The sequence below is a fragment of the Antechinus flavipes genome, chromosome 1, assembly GCF_016432865.1.
Source record: "Antechinus flavipes isolate AdamAnt ecotype Samford, QLD, Australia chromosome 1, AdamAnt_v2, whole genome shotgun sequence".
Taxonomy (NCBI): Eukaryota; Metazoa; Chordata; class Mammalia; order Dasyuromorphia; family Dasyuridae; genus Antechinus; species Antechinus flavipes.
The window spans coordinates 632705405-632732652 of NC_067398.1; the positions used below are offsets into that span (position 1 = coordinate 632705405).

Here is a 27248-nt window from a genome sequence, read left to right on the forward strand (position 1 = left end):
ATATTATGTAAGTAATAATGGCACTTAATTCCAGAGAATTGTTCTGAGGAGCAAATGACATAATATTTGTAAAGCTTTTAGTAAATCTTCCCTCCTTTGGCTCATTTTCTCCCACTCTTTGTGAAGTTGATTGTTTTTATTTCTCTTGTTCTCATAGGATTTATTGTCTTGTATTCTTTTTTTCATTCTGCATATTCAGGTCACTATAGTTACTATGCCACATTTACTTATTACAATTTAACATTATTAGATTGCTTATTTTGCTCTGGCTGGTATATATGGTTTTAGTCCAGATTTATCTTATATCTAATTGAATTGTTCTTTCTTAATTGATATCCTGTCCCCTTTTTTATTGAGAAAAAAATTGAGATATAGGCTTTATTATTTATAACTATGTATTATTAATACATATAGTGTGTGTATGTGTGCACATGCATGTACACATGTATGTCTTTCCAATCATAAATGACTCCTTTTCCTTTTCAGTATATAGCTAAAGAACCTCTAAATAATCTAACCTTCTGCCTACTTGCATGAATTAACTCCAGTTCTATTGCTTTTAACAGAAACCAATGAAAAATAGTAAGAAAAAATTATTATATGTCACAAAGTATCATTTTCTTGCTACATACTCCACATTTATTTAGGCAATAATTATCATGAAAGGAAATATTCTACTAAATTCTTGCTGTTCCTTCATACTGACTTTTTAATCTCAACCTTTCTACTCTTCCTTTTTTTTTCTTGTCTTATGTACAAGTTGTTGCATGCAAGTTGTTTGTTCTGAGAACTTTCTTTTTGGTTTATCAGTTATAAATAAAGGTTTAAAGTGTTGATAATTGCTTTGATCTATTGAAATCTTCATATAACTGAATTTAACATACAAAAAGTCTGAGTATGTTTTTTTATTATTTTAATTAGCTGTTTTCAGATGGAAGTAATTCTTGGAAGCATATACTTTTTATATTAGAAGGAATTAAGGTTTTTAAAAAGTAAAGTTATGCTAATTCACTACTATAACTCACTTAGATTCAAGCATAATTTAATGTTTTCCCTTTTTTTAACACTAGATATTTCTCTATCTTATTCTATTACTATTTGAACTCTCCTTTGTAAAAAGAGAAAATGTCTATTCAATGTCAGCAAAAACAACAATGCTTTTGACTTTGATAATATGCTCCAGAATTCATATTTACCACTTCTCTGCTAAGGGTTAGAATATTTTCTTCCTCAGTTTCCAAGATCTAAGATAGAGTGTGAATTTATTAGATTTTAACTACTTTTTAGTGTTCTTGTTTTTCATTTTATGTTCATTATAAGTATTCTTTTTGTTGGCTTTCTTTACCTCATTTAATAGAAATCTTGTATTTCCTTAAAATTCTCCTATCCATATTTTCTTATACCAAAATAACCCATTCTCTTGTTAAACCACAGATTGTTTTGTTATTCCTCATGTGACAAAACACTCTTTTTAATAGATAAGACTAGAAAGTTCTTATCTTTCTTTATTTTGGTGAACTGTTTTGTTATTGAGTGAAAATTAATGGAAAAGTATTCCTTAGGAGCTTTCACTATGTTAAGCACTAGAGTTACAAATAAAAAAGTAAGACAAGTCCCTGCCCTCAAAGAGTTCAATGGGAAAGACTACAGCAGTCAGAGAAAAATCCCATGGTTCTTTGGGTGCCACAGACAGCAGGTAGAGGCACTGTAGGCAGTGCTGTTCCCATTGATAAAATCATGCTTGTTTTTGATGAAGGGAAGCCTGCCAGGGACTCTGACGCAAAGTCTCTTTTCTGGATCTTCAGTGGTTAGAGCTGGAGCACTGGGAGTGTGCTGGTCAGGCTATATCTCCGCAGGCATGGCTTCCCTTGGTGCCAGAGGCATCTGGGACTGGTACTCTCTCCCCTGATTTTGGAGGACTGCCTTTAGGCATAAAGTGACATAGGTGTTTTCACTTCTGGCACATGCTCGCTCCTGTCTCTTCCTTGGGATACTTTACTTCTTGGGCTAGGCTGGTTCATTGACCCTTTGCATGTTCAGAGGAATTGCTTACCTGGTTAATGGCTACAAAGGCTGAATTGGAGGCCTGACTGGTCATTTGAGGATCACTGCCACTCCTAGAGCTCCTGGGGTTGTCTGCTAGTTGAGGCAGTTGGTCAGCAGTTTTAGCTGGATAGTATGAAGAAGACAAGCTCCTTCTCCCCTCAAGGGTATATAGGGAGTCTGGGCTGGAAACACACCGACACGGTCTGGAATAATGTCTGAGACAAGAAGATGCTTAATAAATTTCTTAGTGGATTGATTGTACTTTTTGCAGGATTGATCAATCCAGTCTTGCATGTGTTGTTTTTTGTTTTTGTTTTTGTTTTTTTGTTTTTTTTAACAGTTTGCATTTCTTTTTAAAAACAGCCCAGTGAATAGAGTGCTGACCCAAATTCAGATTCTTCCTTAGACACTAGCTATATGACTTTGGGCAAGTGATTTAGCCACTCTCAACATCAGTTTCCTCATCTGTGGAATAAAATGTTGAGAGGATCAAATGATTTTGTACAAAGCTTTCCAAATGTTTAGATTTATATAAACACATATTATATCATCATTAATTATTATCGTTGTTTTCTGATATCATTTGACCACTTATATATTAGGAAATGGTTCGTGTATATATATTTGTGTTAGGTTTTTATGTATGTTAAGTATTTTTTTTGAGAAAATTAGGGTTAAATGACTTGCCCAGGGTCCCACAACTAGGAAGTAGTAAGTGTCTGAGATCATCTTTGAACTCAGGTCTTCCTGTCTTCAGGGCTGGTCTTGTATCCACTGTGCCAGCTAGCTGCCCCCCTGTTAAACATTTTTGATGCACATATTCTCTCTTCTCCCATTTATTGAAAGTCTCCTCTTATCCTAGTTGTATTATTTTTTGTGCCTCTTCATGTGAACTGATTGTACTCTTTCCTCTTTTTCTGGTACAGAACTTTTCCCAACCCTTAATGTCTTTTTCTTTGATATTGTCATAATAGATTTAATTCACCACCATACCCTCAGTCCATGTGATGTCCCCCTCAGATTGCCCCAGTGACAGATACAGTTCTCAAGAGTTACAGATATCATTTTCCCATCTACGGGTATAAATCTTTAAATAACATATATTTTGCCCCTATTTAAACCATTCTATGCTTCTCTGAAGTCCTGTGTTTATAGATTAAATTTTCTGTGTTTGGTTTTTTTTTTTTCTTAGTAAAAATGATAGAATGTCTCTTACTTCACTGAAGCTCCCTCTCCTTTCCAGAAATATGATGCTGAGTCTTGCTGGGTAATTAATTCTTGGTTATAATTCTAGGTCCTTTCCTGCTGGACATGGTATTCCAGGCCCTCTAGTCCTTTATTGTAGAAGCTGCTGGGTAATCTTGGGCAATTCTGAGTGTTGCTTCTTGATATTTGAGTTGTTTTTGTCTTGTCACCTTGCAGTATTTTTTCCTTGAGATTGTAGTTCTGGAGTTTCACAACAATGTTACTTGGGGTTTTCCTTGTGGGATCTCTTTCCGAAGGTGATTGATGGATTCTTTCAATGAGTATTTCCTCCTCTGTTTTTAGACTAGTGAGACAATTTTCCTTAATGATCTCTTGAAGCTATCCAGACTCTTTTTTTGGTTATGGCCTTCAGGTAGGCCAATAATTTTCAAATTGTCTCTTCCTTCAAAAGTACTGTTTCTCTGTTTATCTTTCATGACATTAAGAATTTTTATTTTTCAAGTTATTTCAATTCTTTAAAAATCAGCACGATTTCAATTTTTTAAAAAAAATCTGATACATAATACATTTTATTCCTTTTCCTCTTTTTTTATTTTTCATGTGTATTTCTTCATAGTGTTGGGTTTGTTTTCTTATCCATTCTGTTAATGCCTTCTGTTTTATTGTATTATTTAATTCTTTCACATTTATGCATTTGTCTGTGTGTGTGTGTGTGTGTGTGTGTGTGTGTGTGTGTGTGTGTGTGTGTTTATACAGGTGGATATTTTCAATATATTTCATCTTATAATTAAGTTCTGTGATTAGTTTGGGATATGGTACTTTCATACGTTATTCTATTCCTATAGATTATCTTCCCTTACAACTTCTGATGATTTATCCAACTTATCAGATTCATTGAATTAAATAAATTGTTCCTTTTTTTTAACCTATTCAGTATATTTGTGTGTATTTCTCTCCTTTTTTCTTTTCCTTTTAAATGGATAGTTCAAAAATCTTCCCTTCCTTCCCAATTCCATACTCTTATTTTAGTGATTTTGTTTTCCTAAAGCATTTCCTAAATAATTTTCATTTTTGTTGACCTCATTCCTCTTATCTTTTCCATGATTTTTAGAAAATTTCGTTTTCTAAAGCATAGATTACAGCCTTACTGTTTCTTCTTTGTCTGTTGTGGGGTTAAACCTTCTGAAGTGCCAAATTTGAGCATCCTTTTCTATGTTTTCTTTGTAAATCTTTCTGTTCTCTCACAGAGAACAGAGTATATGAAGTGGCATATACTATGACTTAGTCATGAGGCCTTTCCCTCTCCTCCCAACCCTCTGTCTTTTAGTCCACATCCCAGAGGTTCTACCATTCACTTGTTGACTTGATATTTCTTCAACCATGTTTCAACTGGATCTGACAATTCTTATATCTCTTTGTCTAAGCCAATTTATGCTTAGATGCTACCCAGAGAAGACAGCCATTCAATTTTCATCTCTCTTCCCAATTAGATAGCTCTTTCTCCATGGGAATCCTTGAATATTCTTTAACCATATGAACTATGCTTAAGTCCCAGGATTCACTCTACCCTGCTCCCTAAAGCAAGATGCTGATCTTTGAAATGTAAAATTCTCAAAGGAGAATATATATAATTCCAGAGCAAAGTGTGAGAAAGTTAAGGGTGTTTGATCACATAATTACATAAAGATAAAGGAGCTTTACAAAGTTAGGCAGTATGCCATGGTTAAGATTGGCTTAGTTTTGCAAATTACAATATAGAACCTTTTCATTTCACTAGAAATGATATTAATAACTTCTGATTGTATTTTATCTTGTAAATTCTTCATCAACTCTCTTTAATGTATGAAAAAGTACTTTTTAAAGTCTTTCTCACAGTGAAAATGAACAGAAAAATGATTTGTTAAACTTCTCTTTTGTTCAGGATTATAATGATGAAATCAGGCAAGCACAGCTCCAAGAATTGACATACCTGAATGGTGGTTCAGAAAATGCCGATGTTCCTGTTGTTCGTGGAAAACCACCAATGAGAACAAGGGGAGTGCCAGCTCCTACATTATCCAGGTTGGTGCTTCCAAATGTCACCTAATTTGAATTAATATTATTTAATTGGATATTTTTAGTATGTAAGTACCATGCAATTCTAATAAAGATTTTAACTTTTTTCTTGTTAATATTAATCAATATTGCCCTTGTCCTTTTTAATGACTATGCATTTTATAAATACTGTATTTGACCTTTATAATATCCCTGGGAGATAGGATTTCAGATCCAGCCTTAGTCTCTAGCTCTGTCTCTGGGCAAGGAGTTTAGTTCTGCTTCTCTTTCCTTAAATATAAAATGGGAATAATTGTAACACCTATCATCCAGGAATATTATGAGGGTCAGATAAAATAATACTTGTAAAGCTTTTAGCATAGTGCCTACCACATGATAGGCACTTAATCAATGGTTATTTCCTTCTCTTCTCTCTTTGGATTAAACATCTTTAGTTTCTTTACAATCTCTTCATAAATGCTCATATGACATGAACCTTCCTGGTTGTCATCCTATGTATGCTTTCCAGTACATCAGTATTCTCTGATAATATGTGTCATAGGAATTGAAATGAACGAATGTGTTTTTTTTTTAATTAAATGTTTATCATATCTTAAACTGGAAATACAGATATAAACTTGAAAAAGTCTGTGCCCTCAAGGAATTTATATAATGCTTTGTGCATCATAAGAGAATGGGTAGGATTTCTGCTTTATTAAATATAAAATATATCCTAGTCTTGTCTGAGACTGACTAGACATTTTGGGCTAACTATATACTACTATGTGGTGTAAAAAAGGACTCATTATTTTTTGAACACTAAACATCTTTTTTAAAAAATTAATGATCTTTTTCATCTTTACATTGCTAAATTTCCCTCTGAATTTCTTCCTTTTCCTTTTCAAGTGATCTATTACATACATATATACATACAATTTTAAAAGCAAAAAGGAGGAGGAGACAAAACAAAATCAGTAAAACTAGTCAATATGCTGAAAAAAGTCTGTTAAGCAGTATTGCAAACCTAGGGAGCCACTACCCAGTATTTTCCACATTTCTCTTCTGTAAAGCTTTTGTTGTTCTTTGTGTTATTCTTTGTTGTTATTCCTCATCCTTCCTTCTCAAAAAAGACTAAAGACATCACCATTTTGACTTGTGTCTGACGTGATTTTGCATGAGGCCAACCTGTGCAGAATCATCAGCCTCTCTCTCTCCTCCAGAGTCATCACAGTCCAGTATCAAAACCAAAGTCAAGAAGACTCCCAAAGGCCCAAGATGCAATGGGTGACCTTGGCCTTTGTAAGCTAGTCTTTTTCAGGCCCCCAGTTTGTCTGCAGTAATATCCATTCAGTGATTTTGTCTAGATAAAAATTGAGACAAAAGATGGCCTAGTTTGTCATCACAAAAGGAGTCTGGGAGTAGAAGATCTTGAAAGCTTCTGGCCAGAACAGAAAAATAGTGCTATTTACACTCTGAGCCATTCAAATCTGGCTTTGACTGGTACCTATTATTGGCCACTCTATGAAAGCCATAGTAATTGGGGTTTAAAAGAATAATCAGGTAGCTCCATTTGAATCACAATAGACTTTTTCAATCGATATTTTAAGGAATCATAAATGAAAACTGTACAAGACAAAATTATTGTCCCGGTTTTTAAAAAAAAAAAAAAGATAAATAGGAAATGTAAAAAACAAAATTATCTCCCAAATCCCAGGATCTTACAAAATATAAGCAACCAAAAATTATATTCCTTTGAACAGAGGACCCACATATAAGGAGTACAGGACTCCCCATATGGAGAGAGGGATTATATAAAATGAAGGAAAAAGTGGAGGAATAAGAGGAGGATAGGAAGTTATAAGTCGAGTGAAAAAATACTAATAGAATGGAATATGACTTTCAGATTTGGTATAAGAGCATTGAAATATTTCAAAACAAAGGAAAATGTGATAAACCTTTGATGAGGCATAGGACTTTGAAGATTATCATGAGAACTTGATACTTCCAAGAGCAAGATACTCCTGAATGGACAGATGAAGAAAAATATTCTGAAAGCAGAATTTATGATTTTCAAAACAGAAATAATTGGCAGAATAGAAAACTTGACTCCAAAATATCAGGTCTTACCAGATAAAAAAGAGAGAAACTGATTAGAAATGCAATTAGGTAAAAGTAAAAGTGAAAATAAAGAACCAAAAATGTTGTTTATATTCTCAAAGAGGACCATGATATCCATAATGTGATTCTGTGACTTGCAAATAAATTACATTTAAGTGAGGGAGAGCTGTGCAAAATCAGCAATCTCACTTTTTCCTCCAAGGCTATGCAGTGGCAAAATAATAGATCAGAGCAATTAGAGACGACCCTGGTTGCAGTAGGAGACCTTGCCCTTTTTAGGCTAAGGTTTTTTAACAGGTTTCAGGTTGACTGAGACAGTACCCACTCAGAGAAGTAAAAACCATTATTCTGCTTGAAAAGAGGTCCTATTTTCTTTTAATATGTAGATCTTGAAACCAGGATTTGTAGAGACAACTCAAAGATTATATATCCCAGGGAAAAAAGTGATGAGTCAGAAAACTTATACTCTGTAAAGAAAGAAAAGTGCCTCTGTTGTTTAAAACCCCAAGGCAAATAAGAAATAAACAAAATCCATTAGTCACTCCTTCTGAACGAAACTACAAAATGAAACTACCAAGAATGTCATAGCCAAAATCCAGAGCTTTCTATTGTACTATCTAGCTGCCCCAATTGATATCATTATGGAATGTTTAATGCCCGTAGTTGTTAATATAAGATTAATTTCAGCTACTATTCTCGTCTAAATTGTAGTTTCTCTTCATATTCAGAATATTTTGAAACCTTCATCACTTAAAGCCATCTTTCATAAGAATATATACACACACATATTTATAAAGATATTTCCATATATTTCTCTTTGTCTTGGAAAGTATTAGCCTGAAACACTGTAGTTATAGAATGCTACTCTGATTGTTATATACATGATATTTGTATGTATATGCCCCAATACCACTAATTTCAAGAAATTAATACATTTGACCATTAATTACATAAATTACAGATTTTTTATCAGACAATTGAATTTCAGAATTTATATAAAAATAGTACATTTTTGTGGGTGATATCAAGAATGTGGGTATGTCCAGGAGGAAAAGTTAAGTAATAGTGGGAAAATTTCAGTTTGGAGCAAGAAATGCAGTATATAAACTATGAGATTTGTGGAGTGGGAAATGGAGTAGCAACTAGAAATTAGTAGTTCTCTCAGGAATAGGTAAATTTCAGTTGATGCAAGGTAAAATGAGTTTTACCAGAGGAAGCTCCAGGATGAAGGGAAATATATTAATAATGGAAGGGGGGTTTTAATAAAAGGAATAGTGAATGTCAAGAAAGTAGAAGAGGTTAGGTACAGGAAAGGGGGAAATTGTACCATTTGTCTATTGGCACTGGTATGGTAGAGGAATGAAGTTTTTTTGTCTAGGACAATATATCAAAATAACGATTTCACAGTTGCATTACTCAGAATCATTGTGGTGCCCAGCATCGTGAAAAGGGAGGTAAGTGATTGGGTTAATTAGCCATTATAGAAAATAAGAGATCAATTTCACCTATCTTCATCTCATTTCTGTAAAATATAGAAGTTAAAATTGTACTATCTCAAAATATCCTTTATGTTTAAAGTTCTGAGTTGATTGAGATATTCTGGAATATGGAACTGGGTTTGAATTTCATTCAGACTTCATTTCAGTTTCATTATCCCCAATGTCATTAATAATCTAATTTGATTATAATAGGACCAAGCAATTAGAGTTTGTAGTGGTTCACTGTATCACACACAATGATAAATCAACTTTTTTGTTGAGGAGCTTGACTGTTTTAACTCTGCTCTTTAAGGTGCATTATTAGACAAAACACTCAATAAAAAGGCAAAGTCATATGACTTGATTTATCAGATTTGCCATAGTAAAGCAACTGTGAGATGTATTTATTGCTGTATAAACTTGACACTTTATTGCTAGAGTATTCATTAATCTTCCCAGTTTTATTTCTTCAAGTTGCTTTTATAAATGGTATGAAAAATTTTGCCAGAGACCAGAACTTATAGGTAAATCTTCTAAAAATCTATAATAATTAATAATAATATATTAAGATTTTTGTCCCTATATTATTTTGCTAGTTTTACACAGATTTGGCCAGGTAAACTTGTGAGTTATGAGACAGCCTCTTCATCTTATTCTTTACTACACTACCACATTTATCTTTCTAAAGAATTGCTTTAATTGTGTACTCTCCAAGACATTTTCTTTTGCTCATCAAATAAAGAGATTGCTTAGCCTGACATTCAGGGCCCTTTATAATATTGCCTCAAGTGAAATTTACTATCTTAATCTTGCAGTTTTTACCAGCATACAAACATTTCTTAAATTGTGCTTAAAAGAAATATTTTTTTATGTAATGTAAATAGAAGTTTTGTGAAAATGATAATGTCAGTGTTACATTTCTTTTTAAAATATGTTACATCATTTTACTATAACAGATAAAATTCCTAGACTTGAAGAAAAAATTTCCTTTCTTATGCATTGGCAATAGTTAACATTTCTGGACTTCAATTTTTTTAATCTGTTAAATAAAAGGGATGGATTAGATGAATATTCAAGCAGCAGATATTTATTAAGTGCCTATATGAACTCAGGCAGGTGCTAATTGATACAGATACCCCCAAAAAATAAACTATGCTTTATTAAGCTAGAACTTGAAAAGTTATAGCTTAACCTTCATATTCCAAAAAATTCCCTAGCAAAGATTTTTTTAAAGGGTACTATAAAACAGTGATCAGTAAAAGCAGTGGGAAGTAGTTATATTTTCCTCTGTCTAGTGTCACACTGGAGAAGAAGACCACCAAAACCCGATGCTTTCTGAACAGGGACATACCAGAGAAATCTGAAGCTAGTCCAAATTCTTGTAAATGGAGCCTGAAGTTTGTGGGATCTTGGCCCTGGCCTGTTAGAAAGTGACTGTCCCACTAAATAATTGTTCTGGGAAAGGGAGATTGTGCAATTTTCAAAGAGGAGCCTTCACTTTGTGTTAAACTAGTGTTCAGTAAGCTAGTTGAGGCTTGTCAGGACTACTGATGGAAACATAGCTGACTTGTAGTTGGTGATAATGCAAGAAGTGGTAGGTGAGAGAGAGTTAAGGATAGCATCTGTATTGGATCACCAGGAATGAGAGGGAAAAACCTAGTATTTGGGTCTCATTCACTTTCTCAAACCAGGACTGCAAAAGAGAACATTGAGAAAATTGAGGAACCACCCAAACTGGATAGGACAGGCAAGTTCCAATCTCAGAACTTAAGGTGGAGATTTAAGTAGAGAAGAAATTAATGTTGTGGATTAAGAGAAACTCAGAAGGTAAAATAAGGAAAAGAAACTAACTTCACCATATATTCAAGTAGATTCTCAGGGTGGAAAAAATGTGGATAGAAGGAATGAAGCAAGAAATTTAAAAATGAAATTGGAACTCTTGAGAAAAAAAATGGAGAGTGTTAATATTTTGGATAAAGATCTTGTAGTAGACTCGCTGAAAAAGCAAATGGAACCATCAGAACTTAATCCAAGCAATAAAAAATAATATTATCAAATATGTGTTTCTGCATACATGCATGTACTCATGTACATAAAATAATGTTAATAAAATTTAGAGAATCAAGGAATCTTAGAGGGGGATGTAATTTGGAATTTCAGTTGTGTTGTTCTTATTAAATTGAATATGTACTTTAATAGAATAAAATATATAACAATTTCAGTTTTATGAAGTCTTCTTTGAATTGCTCAAGTCTGTTGACATTTAATAAGTTAATAATTTTTTGAAAAAATTACTAGAATGAAATTGTTCCTATCCTCAAAGAACTTATAGTTTATCTGGGGAGACACCTTGTATGCCTATAGGAATATTTCAGTTGTTCAGCTATATCTGACTCTTCATGATCCCATTTGGTTTTTTTTGTTTGTTTGTTTGTTTGTTTTTTGGCAAAATAAGATACTGGATTCGTTTGCCATTTCCTTCTGCCACTCATTTTCTAGATGAGGAAACAGGCAAATGAAGTGAAGTGACTTGCCCAGTATCATACAGCTAGTAAGTGTGTGAGGCCAAATTTGAAGCCTGGCACTCTAGTCAGTGAAACGTCTAGTAATCCCATAAGATTATACTAAATAATACAAATTATTAGACAGTTTGGGGAGACAGAATTCTAGCAATTCTGCTCACTCAATAAAATATTCCTATACTGAATCTTGTAATGCTTGAGTGATTTTTGAAGGAAGATTTGGCAACTAATTTTAAGAGATAAGGAATGAGGATTAAAAAAGAGAGAGAGAGAGAGAGAGAGATAGGGAATGAGAACACTCCAGGCATAAGAAGTGGGCAGAAGAAAGGAAAAGAAATAGATCTCAGAAGGTGCTAAAAGGGGTTAGAACTAAACTTAGCATAAGAGTGTATGAAGAAGAGCAAAGGAAATCTGCAAAGTTATATTAACTCCAATTTAAGTTAAGATAGAAGAGTTTACTTTTTTTGTCTTAGGAAGAACAGCAAGCCATTGGAGTTTATTTTGTAGGAGTTTGTATGACTTGGTCAGTCTTGTGCTTTAGGAAAATCATTTTGGCAGTGGAGAATGATAATGAGTGTTGAAGACCATTATGGGAGATTTTCAAGTGGAAATTGAATATTCATTTGTTTGGGATATTGTTAGGCTATGGTTCTCTAACAAATAAATGATTATCTGTTTAATTTTACTAGGAAAAAAAAACATTTAAGAGCCTGCTTTGTGCCAGTCATAAGTGCTAAATATTATCTTATTTGATCTTCACAACAATCCCATAGGATAATAGGTGCTGTTATTTTTTTATATTGAAGATAACGTAGCAGACTTGTCTGCTGTGGCTTGTCTAGAATTACAGTTTGTAAGTATCTAAAACTGATCTTGAGTGATTGGGTCTACTAAGCTAAGCGACCTAATCATTTTATTTTTTGGTTTGCCCTTTAAGGGTTTTTCAGTAGCTTTGAAACATGACTGTCTATCCTTAAGAGTTTGTGGATTTTATTGGAACAGAAGTGAGTGCAAGGGATAATGTTGTAAAAAAAAATTACCCTGGCATGGGTTCTGTCAATAAAGAGTTATTATAAAATAAAAAAATTAAATTAAAATAATTTTTTTTTAAAAAAGCTGACTTCTTAGCCAACAATAAACTTCTCTTTTGTCATTCAGAAAAAAAAAGTTTGTGGATTTTAGAAAAAGTAATGATTACTTTGATACATTTTTATGTCACCTCAATTTTCATATATATCCTTAATCCATCCTTTATTTTTCTTTCTTATTCATAGTTCAACAAAATGAACCAATTCATTAGCCGAGTTGAACTACCTCATGTTACAAATGTGTTGCCTCTGAAAAAAGAAGCAGGTGATTGATCTTATTTCTTCTTCAGAACCAAGTATATTCACAATAAGAACACAATGTTTAATTTGAATTTATGGTGTATGAGCTTTTCCTGGGTATGATTTCTTCCCTCTTTATTAGTGCTTTTAATTATCATATCTTGGATTTTTCAAATCCATTATTTTTGAGCTAATACACATCATATGCAGATATATACGTGTGTGTGTGTGTGTGTGTGTGTGTGTGTATACACTTCCATCTCACAATTAATTTAGCTGTTCCCCAGTCAATAGTCATCTACTTAGTTTTCCCTTTTTTGCTATCCAAAGAAGTCCTAGTTTGGTCAGTGTGATATAATATGAGCCCTTTCATGGAGTCCCTACCCTATAATAGGGGATCTCTGTTTCAAAAGGTAGAGGCTTATGACATATGGTAGTAGTAGTGGTGATAGAAGGGTTTTTATAGCAGCACAAATTGGAAGAGTTCCATTTTATTAAATATTTATAAACATTAAAATAAATTGTTTTAGGAAATTAAATACTTTAATACTCATAAAAGTGAAACAGTCTTGATTCAAAAGTGTCTAATACATTGTTCCATACACTAAGGACCTTCACAAATGATTTGTTGACTACTAAATTACTGAAATATTTTGCGCATCATAGGGCTCTTGGTTTTTTGAGGTCCAGCACAGTGCTACTTTATAAAGTAAACCATAAAGACTTTTATGAACTTTATTTTTGATAGCAGTAGTACAATAACAAGAAAGCAATGGCTTAAAACTTACTTGGAAGTAATACTTATTATACTCCAAGTGTATATCTCCAACAAATCACAGCTGTTTTGGATGGGCCAAAGGAAATAATTTTCAGGGAAACATTTAGTCAGTTAGACATAATTGAGCAGTAAGTAACTGCCTTTATACCACTTACTGGACCATTAAAGGATATATGCTATTTTCTTTTCTAATATCGGTATAAGCTTATGAATTATTTCACTGTAATTGTCATGTTTCTATATTCATATTTTAAAGTATGCTTTTATTAAAAAGGGTGTTTTTCAGATATTTTTCAGGTGAAGAAATTAAAACTATTTCTAGTTATGTGAAAAAAATGCTCTAAATCACTATTGATCAAAGAAATGCAAATTAAGACATCTCTGAGATACCACAACACACCTCTTAGATTCTAGGATGACAGGAAAAGATAATGCTGAATGTTGGAGGGGATGTGGGAAAACTGGAACACTGATACATTACTGGTGGAATTGTGAACAGATCCAACCCTTCTGGAGAGCAGTTTTGGAACTATGACCAAAGGGCCATCAAATTATGCATAACCTTTGATCCAGCTCTGCTGGGCCTGTATCTCAAAGACATCATAAAGGAGGGAAAGAGTCCCACATGTACATAAAGGGTTTGTGGTAGCTTTTTTGTAGTGGCAAGGAAACTGGAAACTGAGTGGATTCCCATCAGTTAAAAAATGATTGAATAAGTTATGGTATATAAATGTTATGGAATATTATTGTTCTATAAGAGACAGTCAGCAGGATGATTTCAGAGAGGCTTGGGGTGATCTACATGAACTGATGCAAGTGAAATGAGCAGAACCAGGAGATCATTGTGCATGGCAACAGCAACATTATAAAATGATCAATTCTGATGGATGTGGCTCTCTTCACCAATGAGGTGATTCAGACTAGTTCCAATGATCTTGTGATGAAGAGAGTCATTTACACCCAGAGAGAGGACTGTGGGAAGTGTGTGTGGACCACAGCATAGTATTGTTATCTTTTTAATTATTGTTTGCTTGAATTTTGTTTTCTTTCTAATTTTTTTTCTTTTCTGATTTTTCTTGTGCAGCAAGATAATTGTGGAAATGTGTATTGAAGAATTGCACATGTTTAACATATATTGGATTACTTGCAGTCTAGGGAAGGGGGTGAGGGAAAAGAAAGGAAAATAATTGAAACACATGGATTTTCAAGAGTGAATGTTGAAAACTACTTTTTGCATTTAAAAAAAAACTATTATTAAAATAGGGTGTTTTTTTCATGTTGTTTAAAGTTCTTAATACCTTGACCGTTTCATATCTTTTTAAAAATTTTTTTTCATTTTTTTATTGTAACTTTTATTGATAGAACATATGCCTGGGTAATTTTTTTTTACAATGTTATCTTTTGTACTCACTTCTGTTCTGATTTTTCCCTTCCCTCCTTCCACTCCCTCCCCTAGATGGCAAGCAGTCTTATACATGTTAAATATGTCATAGTATATCCTAGATACAATCTATGTGTGCAGAACTGAACAGTTCTCTTATTGCATAGGGAGAATTGGATTCAGAAGGTAAACATAGCCTGGGAAGAAAAATAAAAATGCAAACAGTTCACATTCATTTCCCAGTGTTCCTTCTCTGGATATAGCTGTTTCTATCTATCATTGATCAATTGGAACCGAGTTAAATCTTTTCTTTGTCAAAGATATCCATTTCTATCAGAATATATCCTTCTACAGTATTGTTGTTGAAGTATATAATGATCTCCTGGTTCTGCTCATTTCACTCAGCATCAGTTCATGTAAATCTCTCCAACCCTCTCTGTATTCATCATGCTGGTCATTTCTTACAGAACAATAATATTCCATAACATCAATATACCACAATTTACCCAACCATTCTCCAATTGATGGACATCCATTCATTTTCCAGTTTCTAGCCACTACAAAAAGGGCTGCCACAGGCATTTTGGGACATACAGATCCCTTTCCCTTTAGTATTTATTTGGGATATAAGCCCAGTAATAGCACTGCTGGATCAAAGGGTATGCATACTTTTGGGGCATAGTTCCACATCTTTCTCCAGAATGGTTGGATTTGTTCACAACTCCACCAACAATGCATCAGTGTCCCAGTTTTCCCGCATCCCCTCCAACATTCATCATTATTTTTTCTTGTCGTCTTAGCCAGTCTGACAGGTGTGTAGTGGTATCTAAGTTGTCTTAATTTGCCTTTCTCTGATCAATAGTAATTTGGAACACTCTTTCTTATGAGTAGAAATGGTTTCAATTTCATTATCTAAAAATTGTCTGTTCATATCCTTTGACCATTTGTCAATTGGAGAATGGCTTGATTTCGTATAAATTTGAGTCAATTATCTATATATTTTGGAAATGAGGCCTTTATTAGAACCTTTAACTGTAAAAATGTTTTCCCAGTTTGTTGCTTCCCCTCTAATCTTGTTTGTATTAATTTTGTTTGTACAAAGGCTTTTTAATTTGATGTCATCAAAATTTTCTATTTTGTGATCAATAATGATCCCTAGTTCTTCTTTGGTCAAAAATTCCTTCCTCCTCCACAAGTCTGAGAGGTAAACAATCCTCTGTTCCTCTAATTTATTTGTGATCTCATTCTTTATGCCTAAATCATGGACCTATTTTGATCTTATCTTGGTATATGGTATTAAGTGTGTGTCCATGCCTAATTTCTACCATACTAATTTCCAGTTTTCCCAGCAGTTTTTGCCAAATAATTAACTTTTATTCCAAAAGATGGGATCTTTGGGTTTGTCAGACACTAGATAGCTGTATTGACTATTTTGTCTTGTGAACCTAATGTATTCCACTGATCAACTAATCTATTTCTTAGCCAATACCAAATGATTTTGGTGACTACTGCTTTATAACATAGTTTTAGATGATGTACAGCTAGGTCACCTTCATTTGATTTTTTTTTTTCATTAATTCCCTTGAAATTCTCGATCTTTTGTTCTTCCATATGAATTTTGTTGTTATTTTTTCTAGGTCTTGGGAGTCTGATTGGTATGGCACTAAATAAATTACTTTAGGGAGTGGTGTCATCTTCATTATATTTGCTCAGCCTATCCAAGAGCACTTAATATTTTTCCAATTGTTTAAATCTGACTTGATTTGTGTGGAAAGTGTTTTGTGATTTTGCTTATATAATTCCTGACTTTCCTTTGGTAGATAGATTCCCAAATATTTTATGTTATGGACAGTTATTTTGAATGGAATTTCTCTTTGTATTTCTTCTTGTTGGATTTTGTTGGTGATGTATGAAAATACTGAGGCTTTATGTGGATTTATTTTGTATCCTGCAATTTTGCTAAAGTTATGAATTATTTCTAATAGCTTTTTAGTAGAATCTCTGGGGTTCTCTAAGTATATCATCATATCATCTGCAAAGAGTTATAGTTTGGTTTCCTCATTATCTCCTCTAATTTCTTTAATCTCTTTCTTAGCTCTTATTGCCAAGGCTAGTGTTTCTAATACATATTAAATAATAATGATGATAGTGGGCATTCTTGTTTCACTCCTGATCTTACTGAGAAAGATTCCAGTTTTCCCCCATTACATATGATGCTTACTGATAGTTTTGAATATATGCTCCTGACTATTTTAAGAAAAACTCCATTTATTCCTATCCTATCAAGTGTTTTTATTAGGAATGGATGTTGGATTTTATCAAATGCTTTTTCTGCATATATTGAGATGATCATATGGTTTTTGTTAATTTGGTTATTGATATAGTCAATTATGCTAATAGTTTTCCTAATTTTGAACCAACCCTGAATTCCTGGTTTAAATCCTATTTATCCTGGGATGTGTATTATCCTGGGGATGATTTTCTGTAATCTTTTTGCTAAATTTTATTTAAGATTTTAGCATCAATATTTATTAGGGAGATTGGTCTATAATTTTCTTTTCTCTGTTTTCAACCTACCTGGTTTAGGTATCAGTACCATGTCTGTGTCATAAAAGGAATTTGGTAGGACTCCTTCAATTCCTATTTTTTCAAATAGTTTATAACATTGGAGTTAATTGTTCTTTAAGTGTTCTTTAAGTTTGGTAGAATTCACATTTAAATCCATCTGGTCCTGGGGATTTTTTCTTAGGGAGATGGTTAATAGCTTGTTCTATTTCTTTTTCTAAAATGTGACTATTTAGACTATTTACTTCTTCCTTTGTTAATCTGGGCAAGCTATATTTTTGAAGGTATTCTTCCACTTCATTTAAGTTATCGAATTTATTGGCATAAAGTTGGGCAAAGCAACTCCTAATTAGTGCTCTAATTTCCTCTTCAATATTGGAGAGCTTTCCCTTTTAATTTTTAAGACTAGCAATTTGATTTTCCTCTTTCCTTTTTTTAATCAGATCATCTAAGGGTTTGTCCATTTTGTTGGTTTTTTCATAGAACCAACTTAGTTTTATTAATTAATTCAATAGTTTATTTTACTTTCAATTTTATTGATCTCTCCTTTTGTTTTTGGAATTTCAAGTTTAGTGTTTGGGGGTTTTTAATTTGTTCCTTTTCTAGCATTTGTAGTTACAAGCCCAGTTCATTGATCTTCTCTTTCTCTATTTTATGTAAGTAGGCCTCTAGAGATATAAAATTTCCCCCTATTATCTCTTTGGCTGCATTCCATACATTTTGGTATGATGTCTCACTATTGTCATTTTCTTGGGCGAAGTTATTAATTAGGTTTATGATTTGCTATCCAATCATTCTTTAGGATGAGATTATTTAGTTTCCAATTATTTTTTGGTCTATTTTCTTCTGGCTTTTTATTGAATGTAATTTTCATTGCATCATGGTCTGAAAAGGATGCATTTACTATTTCTGTCTTACTGCATTTGAGTTTGAGGTTTTTATGTCCTAATATATGGTCAATTATTGTATAGGTTCCATGAACTGCTGAAAAGAAAGTATACTCCTTTCTGTTTCCATTTAGTTTTCTTCAAAGATCTATCATATCTAACTTTTCTTGTATTCTATTTACCTCTTTGACTTCTTTCTTATTTATTTTGTATTTTGATTTATCTAATTCTGAGAGTGCAAGGTTGAGATCTCCCACTTATTTTTTATAGTTTTGCTGTCTATTTCTTCTTGCAGCTCTCTTAATTTCTCTTTTAAGAATTTAAATATTACACCATTTGATGCATATATGTTTAATATTGATATTGCTTCACTGTCTATGCTACCCTTTAGCAAGATATAGTCCCCATCTTATTTCTTTTAAATTAGATCAATTTTTGCTTTTGCTTGATCTAAGATAAGGATGGCTACCCCTGTTTTTTTTTTTTTAACTTCACCTGAAGCATAGTAGATTCTGCTCCAACCTTTTATCTTTACTCTATATTTATTGCCCTGCTTCAGATGTGTTTCCTGTAAACAACATATTTTAGGATTCTGACTTTTAATCCATTCTGCTAACTGCTTCCTCTTTATAGGGAAGTTTATCCCATTCACATTTATGTCTAAAATTACCAATTCTGTATTGCTTTCCATCTTGTTAATACCTGCTTATGCTTTTCTCCTTTCCTTCCCCCTTATCTCCCTCCCCAGTATTAAATTTGTGAGCACCACTTGCTTCTCATAGCCTTCCCTTTTTAGTATCTCTCCCTGCACCTTAGAGTTCCTCCTCCTCTCTTACCCCTTTTCCTCACAATTTCTGTATTCCCTTTCATTTAGCTTACTCCTTCCCTTTTCACTTTTCCCCTCCTACTTTTCAATAAGGTGGGAGGAGTTTCACCATAAATCGAATATGTCTAATATTTTTCTTTGTAAGCCAATTCTGATGGCACATTGTGTTCATCCCCCTCCATTCTTTCTCTCAGATATAATAGGTTTCCTTTACCTCTTCATGAGATGTAGTGCCCCAACTTTACCCTTTTCCAGGTACAATTTCCTTTCCATCTCTAGTTTCTAGAACAAGGTATACATGTATGCTATATATATCTTTATAGTAGAAATATAGTAGAAGTTCCCAAGACTTCTTTTTACCTTTTTAGGTTTCTCTTGAGTTCTATATTTGTAGATCAAATGTTTTGTTTAATTCTGTTTTTTTCACCAAAAATAGATGAAATTCACTTATTTTATTGAATGTCCATCTTCTTCCCTGGAAAAAAAGATGTTTGTTTTGGCTAAGTAAGTTATTTTTGGCTGCATTCCAGGCCCTTCAATCCTTTAATGTGGACACTGCTAGGTCTTGAGTAATCCTTATTTTGCCTCTATATTTGGATTGATTTTTTTCTAGCAGCTTGTAATATTCTTTGGTTTGATAGTTCTGGAATTTGGCCAGGATATGTCTTGGTGTTTTGATTTTAGGATCCCTTTCAGTAGGTGATCGATGAATTATTCCAATGTCTATTTTACCCTCTTTTTCTATGACTTCTGGGCAGTTCTCTTTGATAATTTCCTGGAAAATAGTGTCCAGGTTCTTTTTATCATAATATTTTTCAGGGAATCCAATAATTCTTAGATTGTCTCTCCTAGATCTATTTTCCAGGTCTGTTGTTTTCCCAAGAAGGTATTTGACTTTTTTTTCCATTGTTTTTTTTTTTTTTTTTTTTTTGGTTTTGCTTGACTGATTCTTGGTGTCACCTTGAGCCATTCAATTCAATTTGTTCAATTCTGATTTTCATTGAAGTATTTTCTTCACTCACTTTTTTATATCTTTTTCTAATTGTCCAATTGAGTTTTTAAGTGAGTTGTTTGGTTCTATGGATTTTTTTTTCCATTTGCCAATTTTATTTTTAAAGAGCTATTTTTTCAATTCACTAATTCTATTTTTCAAAGATTTGATTTCTTTATCCACTCTGTCTTTAAATGAGTGGGATGACTTCTTCAGACTCTCTTGCCAAGCTTCCCTTTCCTTTTCCCACTTTTCTTCTAGCTCTCTTATAAGAGCCTTTTTAACTTCTTCTATGAGAGTCTTATGCATTGAGGACCAGATGATATTCCCCAAATGGGGAATATCATCTGGAGACAGTCTGTTTTTAGTCTCCTCAGGGTTTAAAGTCTGCTCTCTATCCATATAGAAGCTATTAATAGTTAGAGAGTGCTTTAATATTTTGCTCATTTTGTCAAAGAAGAGTCAAAGAAAACAAATTACTAAGAAAAACAAATGATCTGCTTTTTTGGGGGTGGGGCTGGATGGTATTATCAAGCTTCCTCTACAGATTGGTGGGTGGGGAGAGAGAGCAGTGGCAGTGAAGCATTAGCAGGACAGCTGTGGCTGTGCTGCACCTGCACTCTGAGACTCTGAGAGTGTGCTGAGACACTGTGGGGGAGGGGTGGCCAGATCCCGAGAGACCTAGCTTTTCGGGGTTATAGTCTTCACCCTATTTTAGCTTCTCTGCTTGTCTACTGGCTTGCTGCTGGGGCAAAGTAGCCAATTCTGTGTTAAAGCTCTCTTCCAGAAACGGCTAAGATCACACCTCATCTCCCTCTGGTCTGCTCAGCTGTGAGCTGCCTCCCTTCCATCTGTGCCCTATCTAGCCATCCCCATCCATGAGCAAGAACAGACCTTTTCTTCCAAATTCCGAGGATATCTTCTTCTGGAAATTAATTTGCATTTTTTTTCAATCAAGCACTAATGCCAAGGCTTGTATGAAATAAATTATCCTGAGAGAAAACTCGGAGCTTAAGTAGACGTGTGCATCCTCTCTGCCATCTTGGCCAGACATCTCTGTTTCATACCTTTTTTTTGACTTTTTATGCCTTAATCTACTCCCAGGTGTTCCCTAATCCAATGACTTTGACCTCCTTACTAGTCCTCTCACAGGTTACTCCTTACTGTTCTTTCCCAGCTCCATAAAGTTCATTCACTTTCCCATTTGTCTGAAACTATTTCCATCTTCATCTCTCTTTCTTGGCTTTTTTTGCTTGTGTTCGGGTTCCAACTCAGATTTAACCTTCTCTAAAAAGCCTTTCCAGTCCTCCTTAATGCTAGTGCCTTCCTTCTAAGATTATCTCTAATTCTATCTTCTCTGTATTTTATTTGCACATAATTATTTGTTCTTCTACTAGATCATCACCTCCTTGAAAGCAGGAATTGTTTTTGTTTTTGTTTTTTTGCCTTTCCTTGTATGTCTAGTATTTATCATAGTATCTGACACATAGTAGGAATTGAATATATGTTGAACATATTTGACTTACTAATAGGTGTAATAATACATAAGAATGTGTCCATCTGGTCCTCAAGGGAGCTATAATTGCTAATCGCACACCCCTCTTATTAGCTTAAATTTGTATAAATCAGGGAACATTCCAGTTCTGTACTCTAATCCTCCTTTAAATAGTTGCTGTACTCAAACGTTCCCACCATAGGTCTCAAAGTAGTTGGCAGATAGCACATTGCTCTTTATTAATCACTCTCCTGTAACGTCATTTAAAAAAAGTAATAATTCTAACATGTCAGAAATGGCACTTTTCCTATTTAAAAGAAGGGAAAAGCTGGAAAGCCATTTTTAGAGCTGCCATGCCACTGCAATCTGAAAGGCTGCCACTATCTCCTAAATCAGAACCCAAATTTGGAAGTCCACAATACCCACTCTCATCTCTTGCTGGCATATTAATAAAATATACTTTTAAAAATCAGTTGTGAGCACATTAAGTCTTGTGTGTAAAGTTTTTTTCTCCTTAATACAGGAATATTTTGTTGCCACATAATCATTGAACCTGGGGAATATATTCAGCCAAATAAATTAAAAGAGGTGTATGGTAGGAAAAATTGATCAAATCTCATGATTTATGCATTACTAAAATTGAGTGAATTCTCAAACCAAATACTACAGTGCATGATAGTGATTTAATCTTGTATCTTTTCTATTTGAATGGATGTTTTATGCTTTCCATTAAATAATCAATTCCTTGAGTGATGTAACTTTTTTTTTACCTTTGTGTCCTCAAGCTATTGACAAATCTTCTCCCATTTAATGTGTTTTAAATTTGATTTGTAGAAGTGTCATCTAATTAATTCAGCATAATCTTTGGTTTTCTAAGTCACCTATTACTTTAGTAAGATTTCTTGCAAACAACTATGTAAAATACAAATAATTACATGCGTTGCTCTAGTAACAAGGATATATCTTCACTCTGTCTCATATATATAACAAGCTGAATTTTCCATTATTTCCCTTTATTCTTAATTAGCATTTACCTAGAACAAAAATAAAAGATAATATCTGGAGTTCATATGCAATAAAAAGTTGAGTTACAAGAAGTTAAATGACATGAAAATTCAAATTCCCACTTGAAAATACTATCTAAGTAGGCATATTAATACCTTTTTTTAAGATTTAAAATTGTGAGTTCTAGGTTATGTATTATACATACATCGATAGAAGTAGGTGAAGGCTGGTGAGTTTGATAAGCCAGGCCAGATTCTGGCCAAGTTTTCAATTATATCTTTACTTAAATGTTCTAGGAGTAAACTACTTTCACTCAATAAATATTTATTATTTTCCTCCATTCCAGACACAGTGCTAAGTTTAAAGATACAAAACTTATCTTTTGATAATTCCCTTAAGGGAACTACTATTTAATGGAGGAAAACAACATGAAAACAAATATACATAAAGCAAATTGCAAATAGGATAAATAGGAAATAATATAAAGAGGCAAAGTTATGCTATTAAGAGGGGCTAAGGAAAGCTTTCCTGTATTGCCTTTTTAGTTTAATCTTAAAGGAAACCGATAGAGAGGAAAAAAGTTTGAGGTAGGAGAATGGGGGGGGATAGCCAGAGAAAATTCCTGAAACTCAGAATAAAATATTTTGTTCTTGGAACAACCAGAAGACCAATGTGACTGAATGGATAAGTATATATCAGAGAGTTAAGTGTAAGAAAACCAGAGTAGTAGAAGGCAACTAGGTTAGGAAGGGCTTTGAACACCAAATAGCATGTTTTTATTTAATCCTGGAGGTGACAGAGAGCCATGAAGTGAGAGGGTAGGAGGCAGGAGTAGGAGAATGGCCTGATCAAATCTGGTACCATCATTTTAGTGACTTAATGGATTGAAGCAGGAAGGACTTGAGGCTGGCAGACTTACCAGCAGGCTATGAGGAGATGGTGGCAGAGTCAGAAGAGAGACAACAAGGGAACATGGAGGAGAGATGTGGCAGAGATGGAACTGAGAGGCCTTGACAGTGGTCTGATAGGGGATAAGGGGAAACAGTAAGGAATATTGAATCAGGCCCAGACTATGAGCTTGAGGACCCAGGAAATGATGTCCTCTGTAGGAATAGGGAAAATGAGAAGGGCAGGTTTAAGGGGAAAGGCGATTAATTCTCTTTGGATGTAATGAGTTTAAGATATCTACTGGATATCCATTTTTGAAATGTCTTAAGAGGCAGTTCACTATGCAAGATGGGAACTCAACAGAGATTTTGAAAGAGAGAGGCAGATTTGAGAATTATCAGTATTCTTGTTTGTGCCTTATTCTCAAACAATCATGATATCAGGGAGGTGATACTATGACAGGCAAGTAAGTTGGATTTAAGTGAGGGAGAGTTGTATAGAATGAAGGTTTTTATTGTTGAACCTTTTACACAGCTATAAAAGATGAGTAGTTTTGTTTTTCTATATAATTATGAAGAATTTCCTGTCCAAGGAATAAGTAACAAAAATATGACAATATCCATTCCCTGAAACAAAAGGAGTCAGAGTATCTGAACTTACCTCAAAAAAATTGTAAAATATTGACAACTATGTTAATGTTCCAAATCATTAATAACAAAAAATCCAAATCAAATCAACTCTTAGGATTCATTTATTATTTACTAGGTTAAAAAAGAGATTAATCAATACTGTAGTAGTTATTGTCAAATAAACACAGCATGCTTTTTATTTTCAAAATACATGCAAAGATAGTTTCCAACATTCATCCTTGCAAAACCTTGTATTTAAAAATTTTCCCCCTCCCTTCTCCCTAACATCTACCTTAGATAGCAGGTAATTCAATATGTGCCATTCTTCTAAACATATTTGCACCATTATCATGCTGCACAAGAAAAATCAGATCAAAAAAGGGAAAAAAAAGTGAGAAAACAAAAAGCAAGCAAACAACCTAGAGTGAAAATGCTATGTGATTCACCCTTATTCCCACAGTCCTCTCTCTGAGGGCAGATGGCTCTCTTTATCACAAGACCATTGGAACTGGCCCGAATCATCTCATTGTGGAAAAGAGCTAAGCCCATTACAGTCATTGCTGTGTACAAGCTTTCTTGGTTCTACTCCATTCACTCAGCATCAGATTATGTAAATCTTTCCAGAGTTTTCTGAAATTATCCTGCTGATCATTTCTTATAGAACAATAATATTCCATTACATTTATATTCCATAATTTATTCAGCCATTCCCCAACTGATGGGCATGCACTCAGTTTCTAATTTCTTGCTACAACAAAAAGGGCTGCTACAATTTCTTATAATTTTTAATTTTCAAGTCATGTGTTGCTTATATGGGTTTATATGGTATAAAATGTTAGTATAAACTTTAATATTCAAGTCATGTGTCGCTTATATGGGTTTATGTGGTATAAAATGTTAGTATAAACACAATTTCTGTGAACTATATTCCAGTTTTCACAAGGTTGCTCAAATAGAGCAAACTTCCCCAAATTTTTTTTGTTGTTGTTTTGTTGTTTTGTTTAATTATTTTTGTTGTTTATTGACATGAAGTGATTGACTTCATTTTTTAAAATTCTGTGTAATGTTTTAATTACCTACCTATCTATTTTTGAACCAGTACAAATACATATTATATTTACTTTTGATAATCTCATCTTATGTCTAGAGATACTATTTTTCCCTTGAGAATCTAGATTTTTTTTCCCTCTGAAATAATAGTATAGTATAATGCTAATTGTGAAAATGAATTTAGGTGGTATTGACATAGTTATTATCATGATGCATCTGTGAGCAACAGAAAATTACTCCAGTTATTTAAAATGTCTTATTTCTTTAAGAAGAATTTTATAATTTTTATCTATAGTGGTTTTGAGTAATACTGGAAACATACTCCCTCCTAGTATATGTATTTTGTTATTTTTGAATGAGATGCCCCTTCCTATTATTTTCTCCTGATTTATAGCTATATATCAGTAATATGGAGAAAGGGAGTGTATGATCTTTGTGTTCATCCTTTATAGCTTCCATTTATATGATACTTTAAAGTTTCCAAAGCAGTTTAAATCCATTTTATAAAATCCCCTACGTAAATGCTAGTGTAGTTGATATTATCTCTATTTTGTAAATGAGAAAACTAATGCTAAGATGTTACATAGCTTAACACCAAAAAGTTGTTAAGTGTCAGACCAGATGTAGAATTCAAATTCAGGCCTTCCTGTGTGACCTCTAAATGTCTGTTTCCTATCTCTAAAAATGAAAAAAATTGACACTTTCATTTCTGAGGTCCTTGTATGATTCTCAAATCCTTTGAAATATATCTTACTAAAATCTAAGGTACTTGTCAGGTTTTGGTTTTTTTGGTTACAAATTCTAAAATGTATACTCATTTTCCTCCTAAGATTCACATTATTTTCTGTTTCAACAATAAGTTATTTTTAATATTTATCCTAGAAAGAAATATCAAAAAGTAAAGTAGGTCACCCTTGAAGAATTGTGTTTTTGATTAAAATTCTTCAAGTAGGAGTCAGGTAACTTTAGGCAACCCATTATTGGAAATATAGAGATATTTCTTGTTGTTCAGGTATATGACACTTTAGAGGCCACAAATTCAGAAGAAGATAACAATGTCAAAATGCCTACATGTGAAGCTGCAAAGAGAAATATAAATTGGTCTCATGTCCAAAAACTCTTTCTGGAAGTGTTTGAAAAGGGTCTTAAAAATTAAGTAAGAAAAGTAAAAGAAAAATTAAGAAATGAGAGTTAAGCAAGAGAATCATAAAAAGAGTCAACAATTTGGTAAAGAAAGCATAAAAAATTGAAATAAAGAAAACATCAAGAATCAAACAAAATAAAAAAAAAAACTGGGGAAAAAACTAATCTAGAAAGAGATTCAGGAGATATAATTTAAGAATCATAGAACTACCTGAAATCCATAATAAAAAAATGTTTTTGGACAGTGTCTTTCAAGAAATTATCAAAGAATATTGCTATGAAATAGAGAGCATTGCTAAATGTAAAAAACAATCATTTTGATTGCATTAAATTTAAAAGTTTTTGCACAAATAAAACCAATGGAACCAAGATTAGAAGAAAAGCAGAAAATTAGGAAACAGTTTCAGTGTCTCTGATAAAAGCCTCATGTCTCATATATAGAGAACTAAGTCAAATTGATAAGAATGGGAATCATGGCTTATATGATAAGTTATCAAAAGGTATGAACAAAGTTTTCAGATGAAGAAATCAAAGCTATCTCTAGTCATAGAAAAAATTTGATTAGAATCTAATCACTATTGATTAAAATTAGCAAATTAAAACAGCTCTGAGATACTGCCTCATACCTATCAAATTGACTGAAATGACAAAAAAGGGAAATGATAAATGTTGGCAAGAATGTGGGAAAATTGGGATAGTAATGCATTTTAATGGAATTGTGAACTGATCCAGCCATTCTAGAAGGCAATTGAAACTATGCCTAAAATGCTATAAAGCTGCATACCTTTTGATCCAGCAATACTAGGACTGCATCCCAAAAAGATCATTAAAAAAAAAAAAAAAAAAAAGGAAAAGTGCCCACAAGTATGAAAATAGAT

At 33.2% G+C, this 27248-nt stretch overlaps 1 protein-coding gene across 1 annotated transcript in view; it reads left to right on the plus strand.

The window, feature by feature from the left end:
• KHDRBS3 (KH RNA binding domain containing, signal transduction associated 3) overlaps window positions 1-27248 on the plus strand; it is a 243697-nt gene that overhangs the window by 146964 nt on the left and 69485 nt on the right. Inside the window, exon 5 of the mRNA XM_051971129.1 lies at window positions 5174-5313. Coding sequence (XP_051827089.1) covers window positions 5174-5313 — 140 coding nt within the window. The remainder of the gene's footprint in view (window positions 1-5173; window positions 5314-27248) is intronic.